Here is a 17818-nt window from a genome sequence, read left to right as displayed (position 1 = left end):
GGTAGATATGGTTAATTTTTAAATAAACAAGGCTGCAAGTCAGTTTCCATGTGTCTTGGGGATATCTGTGGAGTAGAGGGCTACTCGCTGTAAGGGTATCTGCCAGCCTTTGAAGCTGTCCATTGTGCATTCACATTCAGCTACTGCACAGTTCTCTGCACTGTTTGTGAAATACCTAAAATGCTGTGGGTACTGGAGAGCAAACTGAGGATGCTGCATAGCGCTTGGCTAGGAACAATTTGAAGAAAAGGCATGAATTTGCCAGCTGCCTTTGACAGTTGTTTTTCTTTCTGAATATGGAATTTTGTCACTTACCACCCATACTGCATTACATAGTAGATTGTTGTTTACTTTTATATTCTGCTTTTAGAATTTTTGCAACCAGTAAATGACTTAGCAAGAAAATATGTTTATGTAGAAAATGAAGTGTCAAATTACCCACTGTTTCAATTACTTGGGTGGTGGTTATTTTTTTCCCATAATTAACTCCTCTGAAAAGTCGTCTTCTCAGAGAGGTTGCTGTGTTGTCAATCATCCCAAATTGTATGAGCTTATGTGCTACAGTTTTGGGACAGAACCTGATATTCATTAGGAAGTTGTGATCATCATAATAAAAAGGAGATGCACAGTTATCTTTTCAAAACATGACAAGCATTCTCTTCTTTCCTCTTCTTTCAGTGCCTGTCAATCTGCAGCTCATTTAAATTACCGCTTGTGCATACAGTGATTTCACTCTTCCATTGGCTAACCTTGTGAGACCGTACATTCAGCAGGAGGCATTTCTAATGGGTCCACTGCTTATGGAAGGTTCTTGGCATCTGACTTGTCTTGGCAGAGGGAGGAGCAGAAGATTGGGATGAGGAAGGGAAAGTTGGAAAAATGGAAGAAGATTCATGGAGATTGCCTTGCGTTCTTTTCCTCTGTTGGCCAGTCACAGTTCCAAACACTTTTGCAGTGGTTTGCTGGTGAGAGCAGTGGTTGGCTGCACTGAATAGCACCTTACAACATTGCAATGACCGTTCTCTCCCTGCTACGCTTCTCAGCCATATATAAATGCTAATACCTTGACTTCAAAGAAGACAACAAATGATGGAGGTCAGCAGGTTAAGGGTGGCAGTACTATATGAAAGCACAGCTCAGACTTCTCTTCACTTGTCTCTAGCAAAGTGCACACAAAAGTAATCAGGGTTCACATCTACTTGCTAGGTCTCCTGATTTAGCTCAGCCAACTACCTGAGGCATTAAGTTAATTTTTCCTTGGGCATTGGTAGTCAGGAAGCACTTTGGAGCTGTAACTAAGATCAGAGCTCCATTATTTTAGTCATTGTGTGCATATGTATTAAGAACTTAAATCTCTTTTATTGAGCCAGTGTATTTTGTCTTGGATTGTTGCAGGCTTAGCTGACATGCAGTCAGTCACTTTTTAAGCTGCAATAACCTTTCTTCATGCCTTACCAGAGACTCATACCCTTTCCTGCTGAGATAACTGTTAAAGCCAAGAGAACACAAAAGCATAGTAAGAAGAAACAATTCACTAGCAAGACTGCTGCTGGCCCCTGATGTTTGTGAGTGACAGATTTAAAACCATGCTTAATATGGTCTAGACTTCCAAGGCTGGACAGATAACACTGAGCACCATGAATGCTGATTACTGGGGGATCTTTTGGAAGAGAAGATACTGCCCACTTTTTATGTACATGAATGATCCTCATGGCTTCTTCCGAAGGATAGAGCAGTTCCTCCCAGTGTTGAGGTGCAGTCAGCTGCTTCATTGACATGTATATGTGCTTATTGACTCCTGTCTACTTCGAAGAGATGGTTACATTTCATCAGCACCCTGCAAAACATAGTTGTTAAAATATCTTTCCTAAAAAGAACGCTGAATTGTTCCAGTTGCTGTATTATTTTCACTCTGGGAGTGTTCTCCCCAAGCCTGCTCTGAGTTAATTGAAAATAATAGTCAGCATCAGGCAGTCAGTTAAAAAGTTTTCCGAGATGGGTTTACCCATGACACCTTGTCTCACTGCTGTTACTGACAGAAGAGGAAAAAAAAAAAAAGTCACTACTCATTTCAGCTGTAAATACCAAACTGGATTAAGTAGACTTTTCTCTCACTAAAATCCTTTCCTATGCATTAATGAAATACAATATGAGATGGCATAATAAGTATCATCTTAATCCTCCTTTGCTTTCCTGCCTCCAGCTCTTTAGGTCAGTCACATGAAGGTCAATAGTAAAGGAATGTTGTGGACAGAGGGTCAATCATTGTTACTGATGCTGTTGGGAAGCAGCTTCACAGCTACTACTCATTGGTTTGTACCATCCTTTACCACTGCTGTTCTGTGGGTAAGGGGAGAGGACAGCAGTCATCTAATTTCTTTTTATTTCCTAGATGCTTTTATAGGCTCCATCATCACATTAGCTGAGTGCCTCCCAGTCTTTGTTATATCAGGCCTCTCATTGTCCTTTTAAGAGGTGGGGAAAGTAGTCTTCTCTATGGAGGTGGTCCTGAAATGCAGAGAGAGTTACTAATTCCTTGGTCACAGAGGGAGTTGAATCCCATCCCCTGTGGTGCCTGTGAAGCACCCCAGTGATAGCTGAGAAATAAGCAAGGTGTATGCTCTAGGCAAAATCCCAGCTTTCTTTCTCCAAGAAGATGAGGTCCACCCAAGACATTGTCTGACTCCTTGTCCAAAAGATGCTACCTTTTTTGTTAACTTTACACTGAGTGGACTTCAGTCTTGAAGGGTGGGCAGGAACTTTTCAAGATAAAGTGGAATTCTTCTGCCTCATTTTGGACAAACTGCAGGGTATCTAGTTTTTGAGAAGAATATCTAGACTTGTCTTAGGCTGAAGTGGTTTAATAATCAGCTGGTAACCCCATTGACTCAAGTTGTTTTATAGAGAATTCCTGAGCTTTCCAAATAGGAGTGCCTGTATTTATATTCACCTCTGTACAACTGAGTGAAAGGGATTCTGAAAACATGTCGTGAGAGGGAGGATGAGGACTTCTCAACTGAGATGTAAGGCAGGGTTATTACAGGCCATGAAGCAGCTGTACAACCTGTAGGTCTTGTTTGTGGGCTTATCAGTCAGCATTAAGGACAGGATGATATGAATGAGGTAATTTATTTCACAGTTTGAAGATGAAGAAGATGCAAAAAGTCAGTTTAACTGAAGCTGCTTTAAGAGTTGAAGGCCTTCCACTTAGTAACCTAGCTTTACATGGGTGTACTGAATGTTGGTCAGTGCAAATAAATGTTTAGCACGCTGGGAGAAAGGGGGTGGGGAGGGGGAGAGAGAGAAAGAGAGACATCCATACTATGTTATTCCCCAGCTGTTTTATTGATTTGAAAGGAAAATGCACCATTTTAATTTGCAGGAAGAAGGGTATTTGGAATTATTTCATTTCCTTTATGCTGGTGTAAGCAGTTAGGAGAACTTTCTGTGCCTGCCTAATAGGAGGATAGGCCTTAATTGGACTTCTAGCTTTTTTTCCCTAACATCATGCAAAGTCAGAAAGACATTTTTTTCCCACCTTTGTAGGGACTTGAAGTATTATTTTCAAAAGACCAATTCAGAGTGATTGCACACCAGACTAGATGTTGAACAGGACCTCAAATGTGACACTAATCTGCCTCATTCACTTTGAAAAAGCATATTCTTTGTGTGTTTTCCTTTTAAAGTCAGGGCTGAAGGCATCCTCTTTCCCTGCATGCAGTACTTGAGCTCTGTGGATTGAAGAAAGGGCATAAGAGGAGGATATTGCTAACAAAATAAAATATAGCTTTGGCTTTTTACAGCAGATTATCTGGGAAGAGGGTCTCTTCAGTGTGAGTAAAACTTGTCAGTTGCATGGTGATTAATGTGTACTAAAAGACATACAAGAACTATTCAGGTTTACCTCAGCAAAGCTACATTTCCTCCATTCTTTTGTTTGCCTTTGGTGTAGTCTAGGTCTTGGCACTTCTTCTGTGAAGAGATGCTATCATTCCCTTCCCTTCCCTTCCTCCATTCATGCAGATCTGTCCTTTGCAAGAAAGGAAACTAATTCAGGTAGGCAGGTAGCAAGATAGTAATTGAGTCACTGAGATGCTTTTCATATAAAAATTCACTATAAAGAAAGACTGGTATAATCTATGGGAACAGATGCCGTTTCTTGGTGGATTTTGCTGAACTGGCATCAGTGATAGGTACCATTGCAACTAGACTGGATAAAGTTTTTTGCCACATGAGTGTAAAATAATTTTTTTCTCCCAGACGTAACTTATGAAAGGCAGAGATTGATCAGACTTGCACAGGCTCAAATCTTTACTCTCTCTTAGCGTGATGTATAAGATGCTTGGATAGTCTCCTTCCAGTTTCTGCAGTGCCGAAAGTAACCTTACTGTCAAGCACATATATTAGTCCAGTCATCATGGCGAAGACATCAGTGGGAGTAGGTGTGGAAAATTAACTCCTCCATGTGTCTACAAAGCAAGGTCATAAATTGCAGCAATAGGTGATATAAATGAAATACCAATAGAAGTTTTCTAACAAACATAATCAAGTACTGGAATTGCTTGCCCAGGGATGCTGTATAATGTGTGATAGGCAATGCTTAAATATTCTTAAAAACAGGTTGAAGAAAAACCTCTTTCAGAAATGGTCTTAGACGTAGATAATATGCCTTCAGACAAAGGAATGGATTATGTGAACTACTAAGATTTAGTTTGTTCTACTTTTTATGATTTCTTGAACATGTTAACAGAGCTGTGGAAATATTTTGGCATCTTTTCCATCTGTTGACCTGTAAGAAATGATCTCTTGGAAAATCTGTAGAAAATTTGTCCCTAAACCATTGGGTAATTTGAATGAATTCCTTCTCCTGAGTTTTGATCAGGAATTGAAGACTTGTTTTTCAATATGCCTGTTAAGACTGTAAAGGGTATGTGTGATACATAGCTTTGCAAGCAAGACTTACTCTTGGCAAATATATACGTGTTTTTGTTTAATGCATAGGAAACAATGTTATGAGGACCATCCATGGTGTTGGAGAGATGATGACCCAAATGGTGCTGAGCAGAGGATCTATATTTCCCATCAGTGCCCCTGATGTACAGCCAAGCATTCACCCAAGCAAGCAAGCCAGCACCTCAGACAGTGAAGATGTGATTGTAATGGACACCAAATTGAAAATCATTGAGATTTTGCAGGTAATAATGATTGATGCGATGTTACATAGCAGTCATTTCACAGTTCTTTACTTATTCTCATAGTGGCAAGTTCTGTTACCTACATTCTTACTATTCACTGTTCATTGTAAAAACAATACTTTGATGTGAGGAAGAATACTCCTCTGTGTGACCAACTGTACAGTTGTGGTCTTCACTCTGATACACTTACTTCACTTTTGAAGGAACTAGATGCTGCAGAAACTCCGTACCTATAACTGTGAAAATGCAGAGCTTGTCCTTTAATCTGCCTCCCTAATATTTTCTGAAGACAGTGTGTCTGTTTCCAGTCTCATTAACACATTGTAGACTGGGGTAGCTTGCTTGACTTTAGTATTTAACTCTTCTGTTACACTAGTTTGATGAAGGGCAGAACTGGATGTAGACCCACTGAAGTCATGCAAGACCACGCACTTTTGAAGTCTGTTTCAGGTTTCCACTGTTAGATTGAGAATAATCTGTGAGCTACTGTGATTTTTCTCCCAGCTGAATTGATAAGCTATATGACACTCGCATGCCTCCTGAGATATAATGTTCACTTTGTCCTATTAGTAAGTGAAGTGACACACATTTGTTCTGTATATCAAATCCCAGTTTCTGCAATACTTATGCACTGAAAGAATGTTTTGATGTTTTCTATAAACTCTGTGGATCTGTGTGTACCAGTGTCATTTTTGAAGGATTCAATTTGTTCTGACTACTTATAAATTACTTAATTACCTTAATTACTTGTCATCTGAAAGTCTATCAATTGTTAGACTATCCTCAATACTGCATACTTCGGTTCCAGAGCTCCTTTAGTATAAGGCTTACAGTGAAGGATAGTGTTATGAAGTTATATCACCAAAATAATACCATTCATGTGTATTGCTTCTCATTTTCATTTGGTTTTTGACTGAGTTTCTCTCCATACTATCTTGCTATACTGGTTGATGCCTAGGAGGATGATTCCAGGACATCAACCTCGTCCTGTGCATTCCCTGGCTGATTACAGGCAAGAGAATCACATTTTGTCTCATTCTTCCCTTTTTTGCAGCATGTCCAGTGCAAGAGCACTCGGGATTGGAGAGCATTTAATCCTAATTTGTTACTTAATTTGTGGCTTGTTAGTTATGGTTTAATCACATGGTCAAATTACTGCAGATTAGCAAATTGTCATATGTTGGGTGAATCACAGTAAATGTGCACATATATGATTTTAGTTCACAAGAAATACAAAATAATTCGGTTTTGTTTAATATGCAATGAAGTAGGATTGATTTAAATCACTTTACCTTTCATTACTGTGCTATTACCCTAAAAGGAGAGTAAGAATATTTTAGATTTATTGTATTATCATGCATAGCTAGTATAATGGTGATTAAAACTATTCTATTCTAAGAAATATTTGTTTAGAATAATTTAATTCTCAGTATATCCTCTTATTCCTTTAAGTAAAGGCATTTTTTACTTCTGCCATCAGCCAGAATTAAACAGATGGCCTGACAGTTGACTATGCGTGGACTTGGGAAATCTTTATTTTTTAAAAATCTTGCTTGTACAATTATAGGGTAACTTAATCATGGAACCAAAATAAACCTGCATTTTTTTCTTTTTTGTTCAAAGATTTTAAAGAAAAGATATTGTTTCTTAAACTGGCATTTTATTTGCTTTTAGATGGCATAGTCCTAGTGAAATCCTGTTACAGTATTCTGGGTCTGGGAAGCTTTTCTGACTTTAGTTAGAGATCAAAGAAACAGGTTGCCATCATTTTCTAAGTCATCACCTGTCGCCTGAGTCTTGGTAACTTAGCATACGTGCTTTCACCCCCACTGATTGTAAAATATGTTAAATGATCTTAAACCTGTTTCATTGTATGCTTGCATTTACTGTGGGCAAGGAGCATAAGTGTGGGAAACACTGACACCCAGCTGATGGGCAGTCAGTTGTTGAAATGTGTCAGTCCTTAAATTAGTACTAATGTTTCCAGCCTAGTTATTTTCCTCACCTTTCCAATATAAAAGCAGCACTTCCAGCTCTGAATTAGGATTTTTCCCATATGAGTTTCAAATTTCACAGCTGAGGAAAGCAGAGCGTTGAGTGAGGGGGATCTCCACTACAATTACAGTGGTGGCTTCCAAAGCCAAACTTTTTTTTTAATGCCACGTGCTGGCAACACTGCTAGCAGCTTATGGAGGAAATGCTGTTTGCTCCTCACATCCTCAGATGATCATTAGCAATGTAACAAAAGACACCACCAGGCTTGTGCTTCACTCCATGGGAGCCTGGAGTTACAGCAGCACTGCTGCCCTTTGCTGTTGGGCATCTGAGAGGGTGAGCCTTGAGCCTGTCATCTTTACTCTCAGCCCCACTCCACTTCTTATTTTCATGGGACATTGGAAGTCCAGCTGAAATATGAAATAATTGGTTTCAACATGGGTTTGAATGTACCAATCTGGCTTGCAGGCAGTGGGGACAAAGCAGTATGCTGGAGTTCCTGGACAAATCCAGTCTGCTTCTTAGTATTCAGCAGTTGATAGGGTAGAGTTCAATATCTGTCAGCATGGTTGGAGTGAAGAAAGAAATCACAGAAAACTGATGAATGTAATGGATTCTTTTTTCCTAGTAGACATAATTACTTAAAATAATTTACTTAATAATTTACTTAAAATAGTCGTGTATCACTGTACATGCCACCACAGAAAAATCCTAACCCATGTTACCAAATGGTAGAAGAAAAGTCTTATTTAAAACTTTTTTTCTTGTAGTTTATTCTCAGTGTTAGACTGGACTATAGGATATCCTACATGCTGTCTATCTATAAGAGAGAGTTTGGGGAAAACAATGAAAATGTTGATTGCTCTACAATGTCTCCGCCTGACACACCAGGGATTGCCTCAGGTAAATGTTGCTATTGTATTGCAATGTAAAATAAATCTGTGTGGACTACTGCAAACAATGAACTCAACTATGCCAGAAAGATGCATGCTGCTTAAGGTTGAAAGCTTGTGGGAAAATGAAAAATAAGATTTTTGCTGGCCTGTCCTCCTTTAAAAAAAAAGTGATTCCTTTTTTCCATGATGACAATTTATTCTCCTATTTGTACTCTTTGCAAAACACTGCACAATGACAAATGTAGTGGAGGGTAGATCATGAAAAAAATGATTAGGGTTGCATAAGGACAGATTTAAGTGAGGTGAATGTCGTATGGGAATGGAGTGGCTTTCCAGGAAGCATTCCTGTGCACACAGAAGTGCTCAAAAGGCTGACTGCTGTCTGCGTGACCACCTGCAAGTAGGGGGGGAATTGCTTTAATTGGAGGTGCTGTAAAACAGAGGAGCGGCTAAGGAATACTAAAGTCTTAAGTAGTAAGGTATATTAAAGCTATTCCAAAGCAAAATGACAGTGTGGTAAATGATTTCATTTATGATAAATATTCTAAAGTTCATGTGTCTGTGTGGTGGTTTAGGCCCTGCCAGGGTCCAAGACCACACGGCCGCTGCCCCTCCCCCACAAAGGGAGTGAAATACAAACCCCGGGGATGAGATAAGGAGAGGTTTAATACAGCAGTGCAACAGCAACAAACCGAACAACAGCAAGAACAATAACAGTAATAACAATGAACAGAACAAAAAATGTACCGATACAGCAGTGAGGAGAGTGACCACACAACACGCGCGTTCACCGATTCTCCCGCACTTGGGCGCCCGGAGGTGATGTCATCATGGTATTGAATAACCTGGCTAGAGGTTCCCCCCCACTGCTGGGGAAACTTAACCCTATCCTAGCTGAACCAGGACATAATCCACCCCTTTATTCTATACCATCTGCGTCACGTCCAGCTGCCATTTAGCAATTAGCATTAACAAAGAAAAATTAACAAAAGCACAGTATAATTCACAGTGTGTTTTCACCCAAAATCAAGTCCCCTTGTGGTATGTATCAGACCTCTCCATCCTTCTGCATCACCCACCAGGTGCACCCAGGTCCCTGAGCAAAAGCAATCCCGTGGATGGGTTTGCCTTTGCCCGGCGCAGGACTAACCCAGACCATTTTTCCCAGCACATCCCTCATGCGCACCACAGGGACTTTATCCCCGTCTACAGCACGTGGAAGTTTTGACTGAGCCGGGCCAGCTTGACTGGCAGATCCTCTTGTGTTCACTAACCAAGTGGCCTTTGTCAGATGTGTGTCCCAGTGTTTGAAGGTTCCACCCCCCATTGCTCTCAATGTAGTTTTTAACAGTCCATTGTAGCGCTCGATCTTCCCAGAGGCTGGTGCGTGGTAGGGGATGTGGTAGACCCACTCGATGCCGTGTTCTTGTGCCCAGGCATCTATGAGGTTATTTTGGAAGTGAGTCCCATTGTCCGACTCAATCCTCTCTGGGGTGCCGTGTCGCCACAGGACTTGGTTTTCAAGGCCCAGGATGGTATTCCAGGCAGTGGCGTGGGACCCTGGATAAGTTTTGAGCCATCCAGTGGTTGCTTCCACCATTGTGAGCACGTGGCGCTTGCCTCGGCGGGTCTGTGGCAGTGTGATGTAGTCGATCTGCCAGGCCTCTCCATATTTATATTTCATCCATCGATCTCCATTCCACTGGGGCTTCACCCGTTTGGTTTGTTTGATTGCAGCACACGTCTCACATCCATGGATGATCTCTGTGATGGTGTCAATGGTGAGGTCCACCCCTCAGATCTCAAGCCCACCTGTATGTTGCATCTCTGCCTTGGTGGCCCAAGGTCTCCACGGGCCCACCAGGCTATGAACAGTTCACCTTTATGCTGCCAGTCCAAGTCCACCTGAGCCACTTCGATCTTAGTAGCCTGGTCCGCCTGCTGGTTGTGTTGATGTTCATCAGTGGCTCGACTCTTGGGTATATGGGTGTCCACATGGCGCACCTTCACAACGAGGTTCTCCACCCGGGTTGCAATATCCTGCCATACTTCAGCGGCCCAGACGGGTCTGCCCTTGCTCTGTTTCCATTGCTGCAACCACATCCACAGGGCACTTGCCATCACCCACGAGTCAGTGTAGATATAGAGCCTTAGCCACTTTTCTCGCTCAGCAATATCCAAAGCCAATTGGATGGCTTTCACCTCTGTGAACTGGCTCGATTCACCTTGTCCCTCAACAGCTTCAGTGGTTCGTCATGTGGGATACCACACTGCAGCCTTCCATCGTCGATGTTTTCCCACAATGCGACAAGACCCATCAGTGAACAGGGCATATCGCTTCTCCTCCTCTGGCAGCTCGTTATATGGTGGGGCCTCCTCAGCACGTTTCACCCCCTGTTCTGGTGACATCCCAGCATCTTTGCTTTCTGGCCAGTTTATGACCACTTCCACTAATCCTGGGGGGTCGAGGTTCCCTATTTGAGCCCTTTGTGTTATCAACGCAACCCATTTACTCCACGTGGCATCTGTTGCATGATGTGTGGAGGAAGCCTTTCCTTTGAACATCCATCCCAGCACCGGCAGTCGGGGTGCCAGGAGGAGCTGTGTCTCAGTGCCGACCACTTCTGAGGCAGCTCGAACTCCTTCGTACGCTGCCAGTATCTCCTTCTCAGTCAGTGTATAGTTAGCTTCAGAGCCTTTGTATCCTCGGCTCCAAAAGCGTAGAGGTCGGCCTTGGGATTCCCCATCTGCTCTCTGCCAAAGGCTCCAGGAAGGGCCATTCTCGCCGGCTGCAGTGTAGAGCACGTTCTTAATCTCCTGCCCTGTCCGGACTGGCCCGAGGACCAGTGCCTGGGTAATCTCCTGCTTAATTTGTTCAAAGGCTTGTTGTTGCTCAGGGCCCCATTTAAAATCGTTCTTCTTGCGGGTTACGTGGTAGAGAGGGCTCACAATCAGGCTGTAGTTTGGGATGTGCATCCTCCAGAACCCCACAGTGCCCAGGAAATATTGAGTCTCCTTTCTGGTGGTTGGTGGGGCCATGGCTGTTATCTTGTTTATCACCTCCATTGGGATGTGGCAACGCCCATCTTGCCATTTTATTCCTAGGAACTGAATCTCCCTTCCAGGCCCCTTAACTTTCTGTCGCTTGATGGCAAAACCAGCCTTCAGGAGGATTTCAATTATCTTCTTTCCTTTCTCAAAGACTTCCTCAGCTGTGTCCCCCCATACAATGATATCGTCAATGAACTGCAGGTGTTCTGGAGCCCTACCTTTCTGCAGTGCAGTATGGACCAGTCTATGGCAAATGGTGGAGCTGTGTTTCCACCCCTGGGGCAATCGATTCCAGGTGTACTGGATACCCCTCCAAGTGAATGCAAACTGTGGCCTGCACTCTGGTGCTATTGGGATGGAGAAGAACGCGTTAGCAATGTCAGTTGTGGCGTACCACTTGGCTGCCTTCGACTCCAGCTCATACTGGAGCTCTAGCATGTCCGACACTGCAGCACTCATCGCTGGCGTAACTTCATTCAGGCCACGGTAGTCCACGGTCAGTCTCCATTCGCCATTAGGCTTTCTCACTGGCCATATAGGGCTGTTGAAAGGTGAATGAGTCTTGCTGATCACCTTCTGGCTTTCTAGTCGACGGATCAGCTGATGGATGGGGACCAGGGAATCTCGGTTAGTACGGTACTGCCGCCGGTGCACCGTCTTGGTGGCAATTGGCACTCGCTGCTCTTCAACCTTAAGCAACCCCACCACTGAGGGATCCTCTGAGAGGCCGGGTGAGGTGGACACTTGTTCAACCTCCTCCAGGGCAGCTATACTAAAGGCCCACCGGTACCCTTTTGGGTCTTTAAAGTACCCTATCGTGAGGTAATCTATACCTAGGATGCACGGGGCATCTGGGCCAGTCACAATGGGGTGCTTATGCCAGTCCTTCCCAGTTAAGCTTACTTCAGCTTCTAATAGGGTCAGCTGTTGGGACCCCCCTGTCACTCTGGAGATGCAGATGGATTCAACCCCACTGTGGCTTGATGGCACCAGGGTTCACTGTGCGCCAGTATCTACCAAGGCCTTATATTCTTGTGGTTCTGATGTGCCAGGCCATTGGATCCACACCTTCCAGTAAATCCGATTATCCCTTTCCTCCACCTGCCTGGAGGCAGGGCCCCTCTAATCCTGCTCACCATCACTTGATCTAAGAGTGACTCCTGCAAGAATGACTTCCTGGTCCACTCAAGAGGGTTAAGCATAACATTGGCCATTCTATTCTGTCTGGGGGATTTCCGACTGGACACTGGAGCTGCGTCTCTCTTGGAAGACTCCCCTTTCATGGTGGTCTTCCCTTTCAGCTGCTGTACTCGTGCAGCTAGGGCGGAAGTGGGCTGTCCATCCCACTTCCTCATGTCTTCGCCATGGTCGCGGAGGAAGAACCACAGGGTGCCCCATGGTGTGTGTCTTCCACTGCCCTTCTCTTGGGTGGGGAAGCGCCTGCTTCTAATAGCTGAGACATCGGCCCGTGCAGGTGGAATGTAGGACATGTCCTCTTCCACTTTCTGGAGCCTCTGAGACAGTTTCTTTACAGCTGAAACCCAGGCATGTTGGGCGGAAGGGAGATTTCCCTGATATTGCCGGAGCTGGCCAATCACTCCGTCCACTGTCTGAGTCTGGGTGTCTCGCCACCAGGACGCTACTGCTAATGCTTTGGAATGTGCTGCTGGTCCACTTTGCAGGAACTTCCGCCACATCAACTGCGTGCAAGGGGCCTGATCTGGATCCATTGGTGACCGCTCATCATTCAGGTCACCATAGATCATGTCAAACACAGCCATTTCCCTGAGGTTCTGAATGCCTTTCTCCATGTTGGTCCACTTCCCTAACCAACATAGAGCATCATCCTTGTAGGGGTACCTCTCCCTCACACTGAGCAGGAGTTGCCTCCAAAGGCTGAGGGTTTGAGCCTGTTTCCCTATTGCCTTGTCAATACCAGCCTGCTTGGTAAAAGGTCCCAGCTGCTTGGCCTCTCTCCCCTCCAATTCAAAACCAGCAGCTCCACTATCCCAGCATCGGAGCAGCCAGGTGCAAATCTGCTCGCCTGCAATGCGGCTGAAATCCCTCCGCATATCTCGCAACTCACTTAGGGATAGAGATCGGATGATTACTTCCGGCTCTTCCTCCTGCTCTCGTGATGGGCCTGGTTCATCATCACCCTGTACACTGCGAGGGGATTTCTTGGTATATTTGGTTTTCCGTATCGGGTCGACTGACATTGGCACTGCTTGTCCCTCTGGCCCAGCTGCTGTACCAGTAAGTTCACTTTCAGATCCTGCAGCCCTTTCTCCCCCTTGAGGGCAGTGAACAGTGTTAAAGATGACACGGTAGGCATGGGCAAGCCCCCAGCACATCGCAACGAGTTGTGTCTTCCGGGGTTTGTCAGATTGGCAACACCCCTTTTCCAAATACTCCACCAGTTTATCAGGACTCTGCACTTGTTCGGGAGTGAAATCCCAGAACGTTGGGGGTGACCACTGACTCAGGCACTTGCCCCTCTTTTCCCACACACCTTGCCATTCATAACTATCTGCCCTCGGGGCGGGTTTCCGGGTGGTGCTATTGTTGGAGAAGTACTGCATGGCCCAAAAGAAGATCTGGCAGACATTCAGAAAGCATTGTGCCGCAAACACACTGGTCTGGGTGCTCCAGGGATAGCTGAAATTCTCAAAAACCGAGAGAATCTCTTCCCCTGGCTCACCCATAGAGGGGGTGAGACCCCAAACAAAAGCCCAGGCAGCAAACAGGTACCGGTTCGCCCCCACAAGCAGTGATACAAGCCCATTATAAGCAGACAGTAACCAGTACAGCAAAACAAGACCCTTGACACATTTTCCACCGCCAACAAACACCAGCACTGGGAGCACAGAGTGGATATAAGGATTAATCCAGCCCCACCACGCAAGCAAGTTGGGCAGCACTGCAATCGTTCCTTATCAAACAATACAAATAAAACCTTGCACCTAACAAAAAAAATTGCACCTAACAGATTGCTCTAACACACCTTCTCCTTTTGTCCTTATCTCAGCCCTCTTGTAGCCCCACGTTGGGTGCCAAAAGTTGTGGTGGTTTAGCCCCTGCCGGGGTCTGAGACCACGCGGCCGCTGCCCCTCCCCCACAAAGGGAGTGAAATACAAAGCCCCAGGGCTGAGATAAGGAGAGGTTTAATACAACAGTGCAACAGCAACAAACCAAACAATAGCAATAACAGTAATAACAATGAACAGAGCAAAATATGTACTGATACAGCAGTGAGGAGAGCGACCACACACACGTGTTCACCGATTCTCCCGCGCTTGGGCGTCAGGACGTGACGTCAGCATGGTATTGAATAACCCAGCTAGAGCTTCCCCCCCACTGCTGGGGAAACTTAACCCTATCCTAGCTAAACCGGGACAGTCTGTTTTGTGGGGGTTGGCTCATGTAACAGAAAATGTAAAAGTTTCATATTCTGTGTCATTTGTGGGTCGTGGTTGGTGGTTTGTACAGCACCTAGCACCATGGGACTGGTTCATGACTACAATTTGGCTCTTTCTCAGGAACCGTAAGACACAATTTAACTCTGCCCCATGTCCTGTTTCTTCCATGCTACCCTTGCACATAGTGAATTTTTCCTAGTTGAGGAATGTGTAGTTAGACCTTTGCTTGATTAACATCTACTTTAAAGAGCAACAGAGCTCATTTTGCTGTGCGGATTAAACAATGATCACTGGCTTTTTATTTTTTATTTTAATTTTCATTTTTTCCAGCAATTGTTCCTGACATAGATGAAATTGCAGCTCAGGCTGAAACCATGTTTGCTGGCAGGTATGTTCTCTGAAGTTTTACCTCTCTCTATATATCTGTTTTTTCACACTGATATTTCTTATGGACAATCTCAGTTTATTTGGAGATGGTTATTTTCCTACCACTTCCTTTGGCTGCTTCTTATTGCATAACCTATACATAGACAGAAAAGTGCCAGAAGGGACCTGGATTTCAAACAAACACACAGCCCAGTTGGTATGGATGGCTGTGGGGTTGGAAATGACCACCCTCTTAGTTGTGAGACAGTTGGTAGAAAGTTTTTGTCATGTTCCCAAAGTCAGCTGGGGAATGGTATACAGGTGTATTGGACTAAACCACACTAATTACTTACTTATCTTATAATGCCTCACATGGGTGCTTTTAAAGAAAGACCTTTTTTCTGGTGTTCCTTATGGCTGTAGCCCCAAATTTCTTGGGTCAGTCGGTTACTGTTGACCTTCAGTATTTCTCATAGACCACATGACCTGTTGTCATTGCACCTTGTGTTTGAACTTACTTAGAAAGTTATGTCAACAATAATCTCTTTGTTATGACTCCTCAAATCAACTGTGGACCACTTGCCGTGATCATCTGGACCACCAGAGGCCTGTAGATACAAGTTATGCTTGAGGAGTTTTGGAAGTGATTTCAGCTATGGTGTAAACAAAAGAAAAAAAATAAGAACAGAAAATATCCATACTGGAGAGTTATTACCCTTATCACTATATTGATTGAATTCTATGGGTATAATTATACCAGTAAAAATGAATTCCATTTAGACAAGGCCATAGACTTTAAAGTATTTCTTGGAAATACTTTAAATACCTAGGGAGAAGGATCTGCAGTATGGGCACTCCGGTCTTTCCCCTTTCAGTCCCTTATGCGTTCTCAGTCTTTACCAGCACAAGCAATGCATCCTGTCCTCTCCCTGAACTCCCATAATGTAAAACAACACACAGCCCTTGGCATCTGCATCTTTAAAGTAAACAGATACTGAATGGTTTCTTGGAAACATTATTTCTGCTTTGATATGTTAAGTGTAACTCTGCTTTCTGTCATTCCAGATTATGAATGTGATTCCAGAAATATGATGCTTTTGGCAATTTTTACTATTTTTGAGCTTATTTTTTCTTAAATGAAATTTTAATAGAAGCTGAAAAGGGAAGGAGTGAAAAGGGCCAAATTAATCTCTGATGAACTGCTGTTTACTTCAATTAATTTGTATTGGGAATGAGCTTGACACAAGACATAAATGAATGTTTTTGCAATATGGATTTTAATCACAATATTTGACACATTTCATACATACTTTCATTCCATAGTGTCCATTCTGCACAAGATTGCTGCAACAGCATGTAACTGTAGGATTAAAGTCCTTATAAAATATGTTAAATTGATGTTTATAGTTTCCATCCTGCAGCGTATTTGATTTGTTTTTAAGAGCTCTGTCAATTGAAGGTTGTGTGTACAGGCATATTTATGTCAAAAGTTTTTATTTTTTCTTACTTATTTTACTTTATTTGGTCCTTTTTTTCCCATTTCTATTGCAGAAAGGAGAAGAATGCTGTTCAGCTTGATGATGAAGGGGGCAGAACTTTTTTACGGGTCCTCATTCACCTTATCATGCACGACTACCCTCCTTTGCTCTCAGGTGCTCTGCACCTGCTATTTAAGCACTTCAGCCAGAGAGCAGAAGTTCTGCAAGCATTTAAACAGGTATGGATGGGCATAGTGTTATGCCAGGAAACTGACTGAGGGGAAAGTCTTTCCAAAGGCTATTTTACTTACCTAAATTGTTGTTTGTAGCATGACAGTGTTATATCCTTAGAGGTCCAAATTCAGCAGAGATTTTTTTTTCGTTAGAGTTGACCATATGTGCTAGTGTATGTTATAGTTGTGCACCCAGAAATAGTTATTTCTGGCTTGCATCCATTACTGAAAATGTAGGTCCATGGTGACAGCTGGGACACACACAGCTCACAACATGACATAATGCAGTGATCCCTCAGAGACAGAGTTAGTAGCTCATGTTCTGCAAGCGGTGTACTGGTGTCAGCAATAAGACCTTCCTGTATTCAGGGCTACTTAGGCTGGGTATAAAGCTCTCTTGTTATTCATGTGGTGTTTCTAGTTCTAATGCAGGTGTCTTTGCATTGTGCTCCATTGCATGATACAGATACGCCCAAATAACAGGAAGAGAGTAATAGATCCAAGTCTGTTTTCAGCTTTTATTCTTTTTGCTTGATAATGGTGCATGTGCAGGCTCCATGTGTCAGTGGATTAGGATGGGGAGATCGGATGTCATGGGGTTGGATGACAGAGACATCTCTGTTATGTAACCCTGTATAATATATGTTGATAAGACCATCTGATGCTTATTTCAGGAGTTTGCTAGCATGTTGTCTCATCGTTATGTAAGATGTGGAGGTTTCTCTTGTTTAAAAACAAATGAATGATAAAGACCTGGAAAAGTTTTGTTTAATGTTTTTGCATTATGGCCTCCCACCAGATTGTTAACATTAGGCCATGCTGGTTAGTTGCATAAATAGCTGTTATTCCCAGGTAAGCAAGGATTGAGCAGATTAACATGTTTTCATAAAGGATGAAAAAGTTTAACTGACAAATAAAGAAAAAAGACTGTAAAAAACATGGAATATGAATGTCTGTGGATGAGCAGCATTCATAAATTCTGTAAAATAACAAGGTTTTACCAAGCTAAGAGAGAAGATGATGAAAATTTTACAAAATAGTGACTATTTACCTGCATGTACTGATTTTTTTTAAAAAAAGAATGTCCATATTGGTATTCTTGTCTGCCGTGTTACCTTAATCTTTTACATAAGTGTGATTTCTTAATAGTGCGTATTGATTTACTGTAAAGATTGTTGTTATTTT

General features: G+C 43.1%; 1 protein-coding gene across 5 annotated transcripts in view; it reads left to right on the top strand.

Moving 5' to 3' along the window:
- ITPR2 (inositol 1,4,5-trisphosphate receptor type 2) overlaps window positions 1-17818 on the top strand; it is a 289774-nt gene that overhangs the window by 102999 nt on the left and 168957 nt on the right. For all 5 annotated transcript variants that reach the window (XM_074826452.1, XM_074826451.1, XM_074826450.1 and 2 more), the window contains 4 exons: window positions 5002-5195; window positions 7961-8093; window positions 14887-14944; window positions 16474-16639. In XM_074826452.1, coding sequence (XP_074682553.1) covers window positions 5002-5195; window positions 7961-8093; window positions 14887-14944; window positions 16474-16639 — 551 coding nt within the window. The remainder of the gene's footprint in view (window positions 1-5001; window positions 5196-7960; window positions 8094-14886; window positions 14945-16473; window positions 16640-17818) is intronic.

This window comes from Strix aluco, chromosome 5, assembly GCF_031877795.1.
Source record: "Strix aluco isolate bStrAlu1 chromosome 5, bStrAlu1.hap1, whole genome shotgun sequence".
In the NCBI taxonomy this organism is placed as follows: Eukaryota; Metazoa; Chordata; class Aves; order Strigiformes; family Strigidae; genus Strix; species Strix aluco.
Note: the sequence above shows the minus strand (reverse complement) of the source record. Positions and strands in the feature narration are given on the sequence as shown.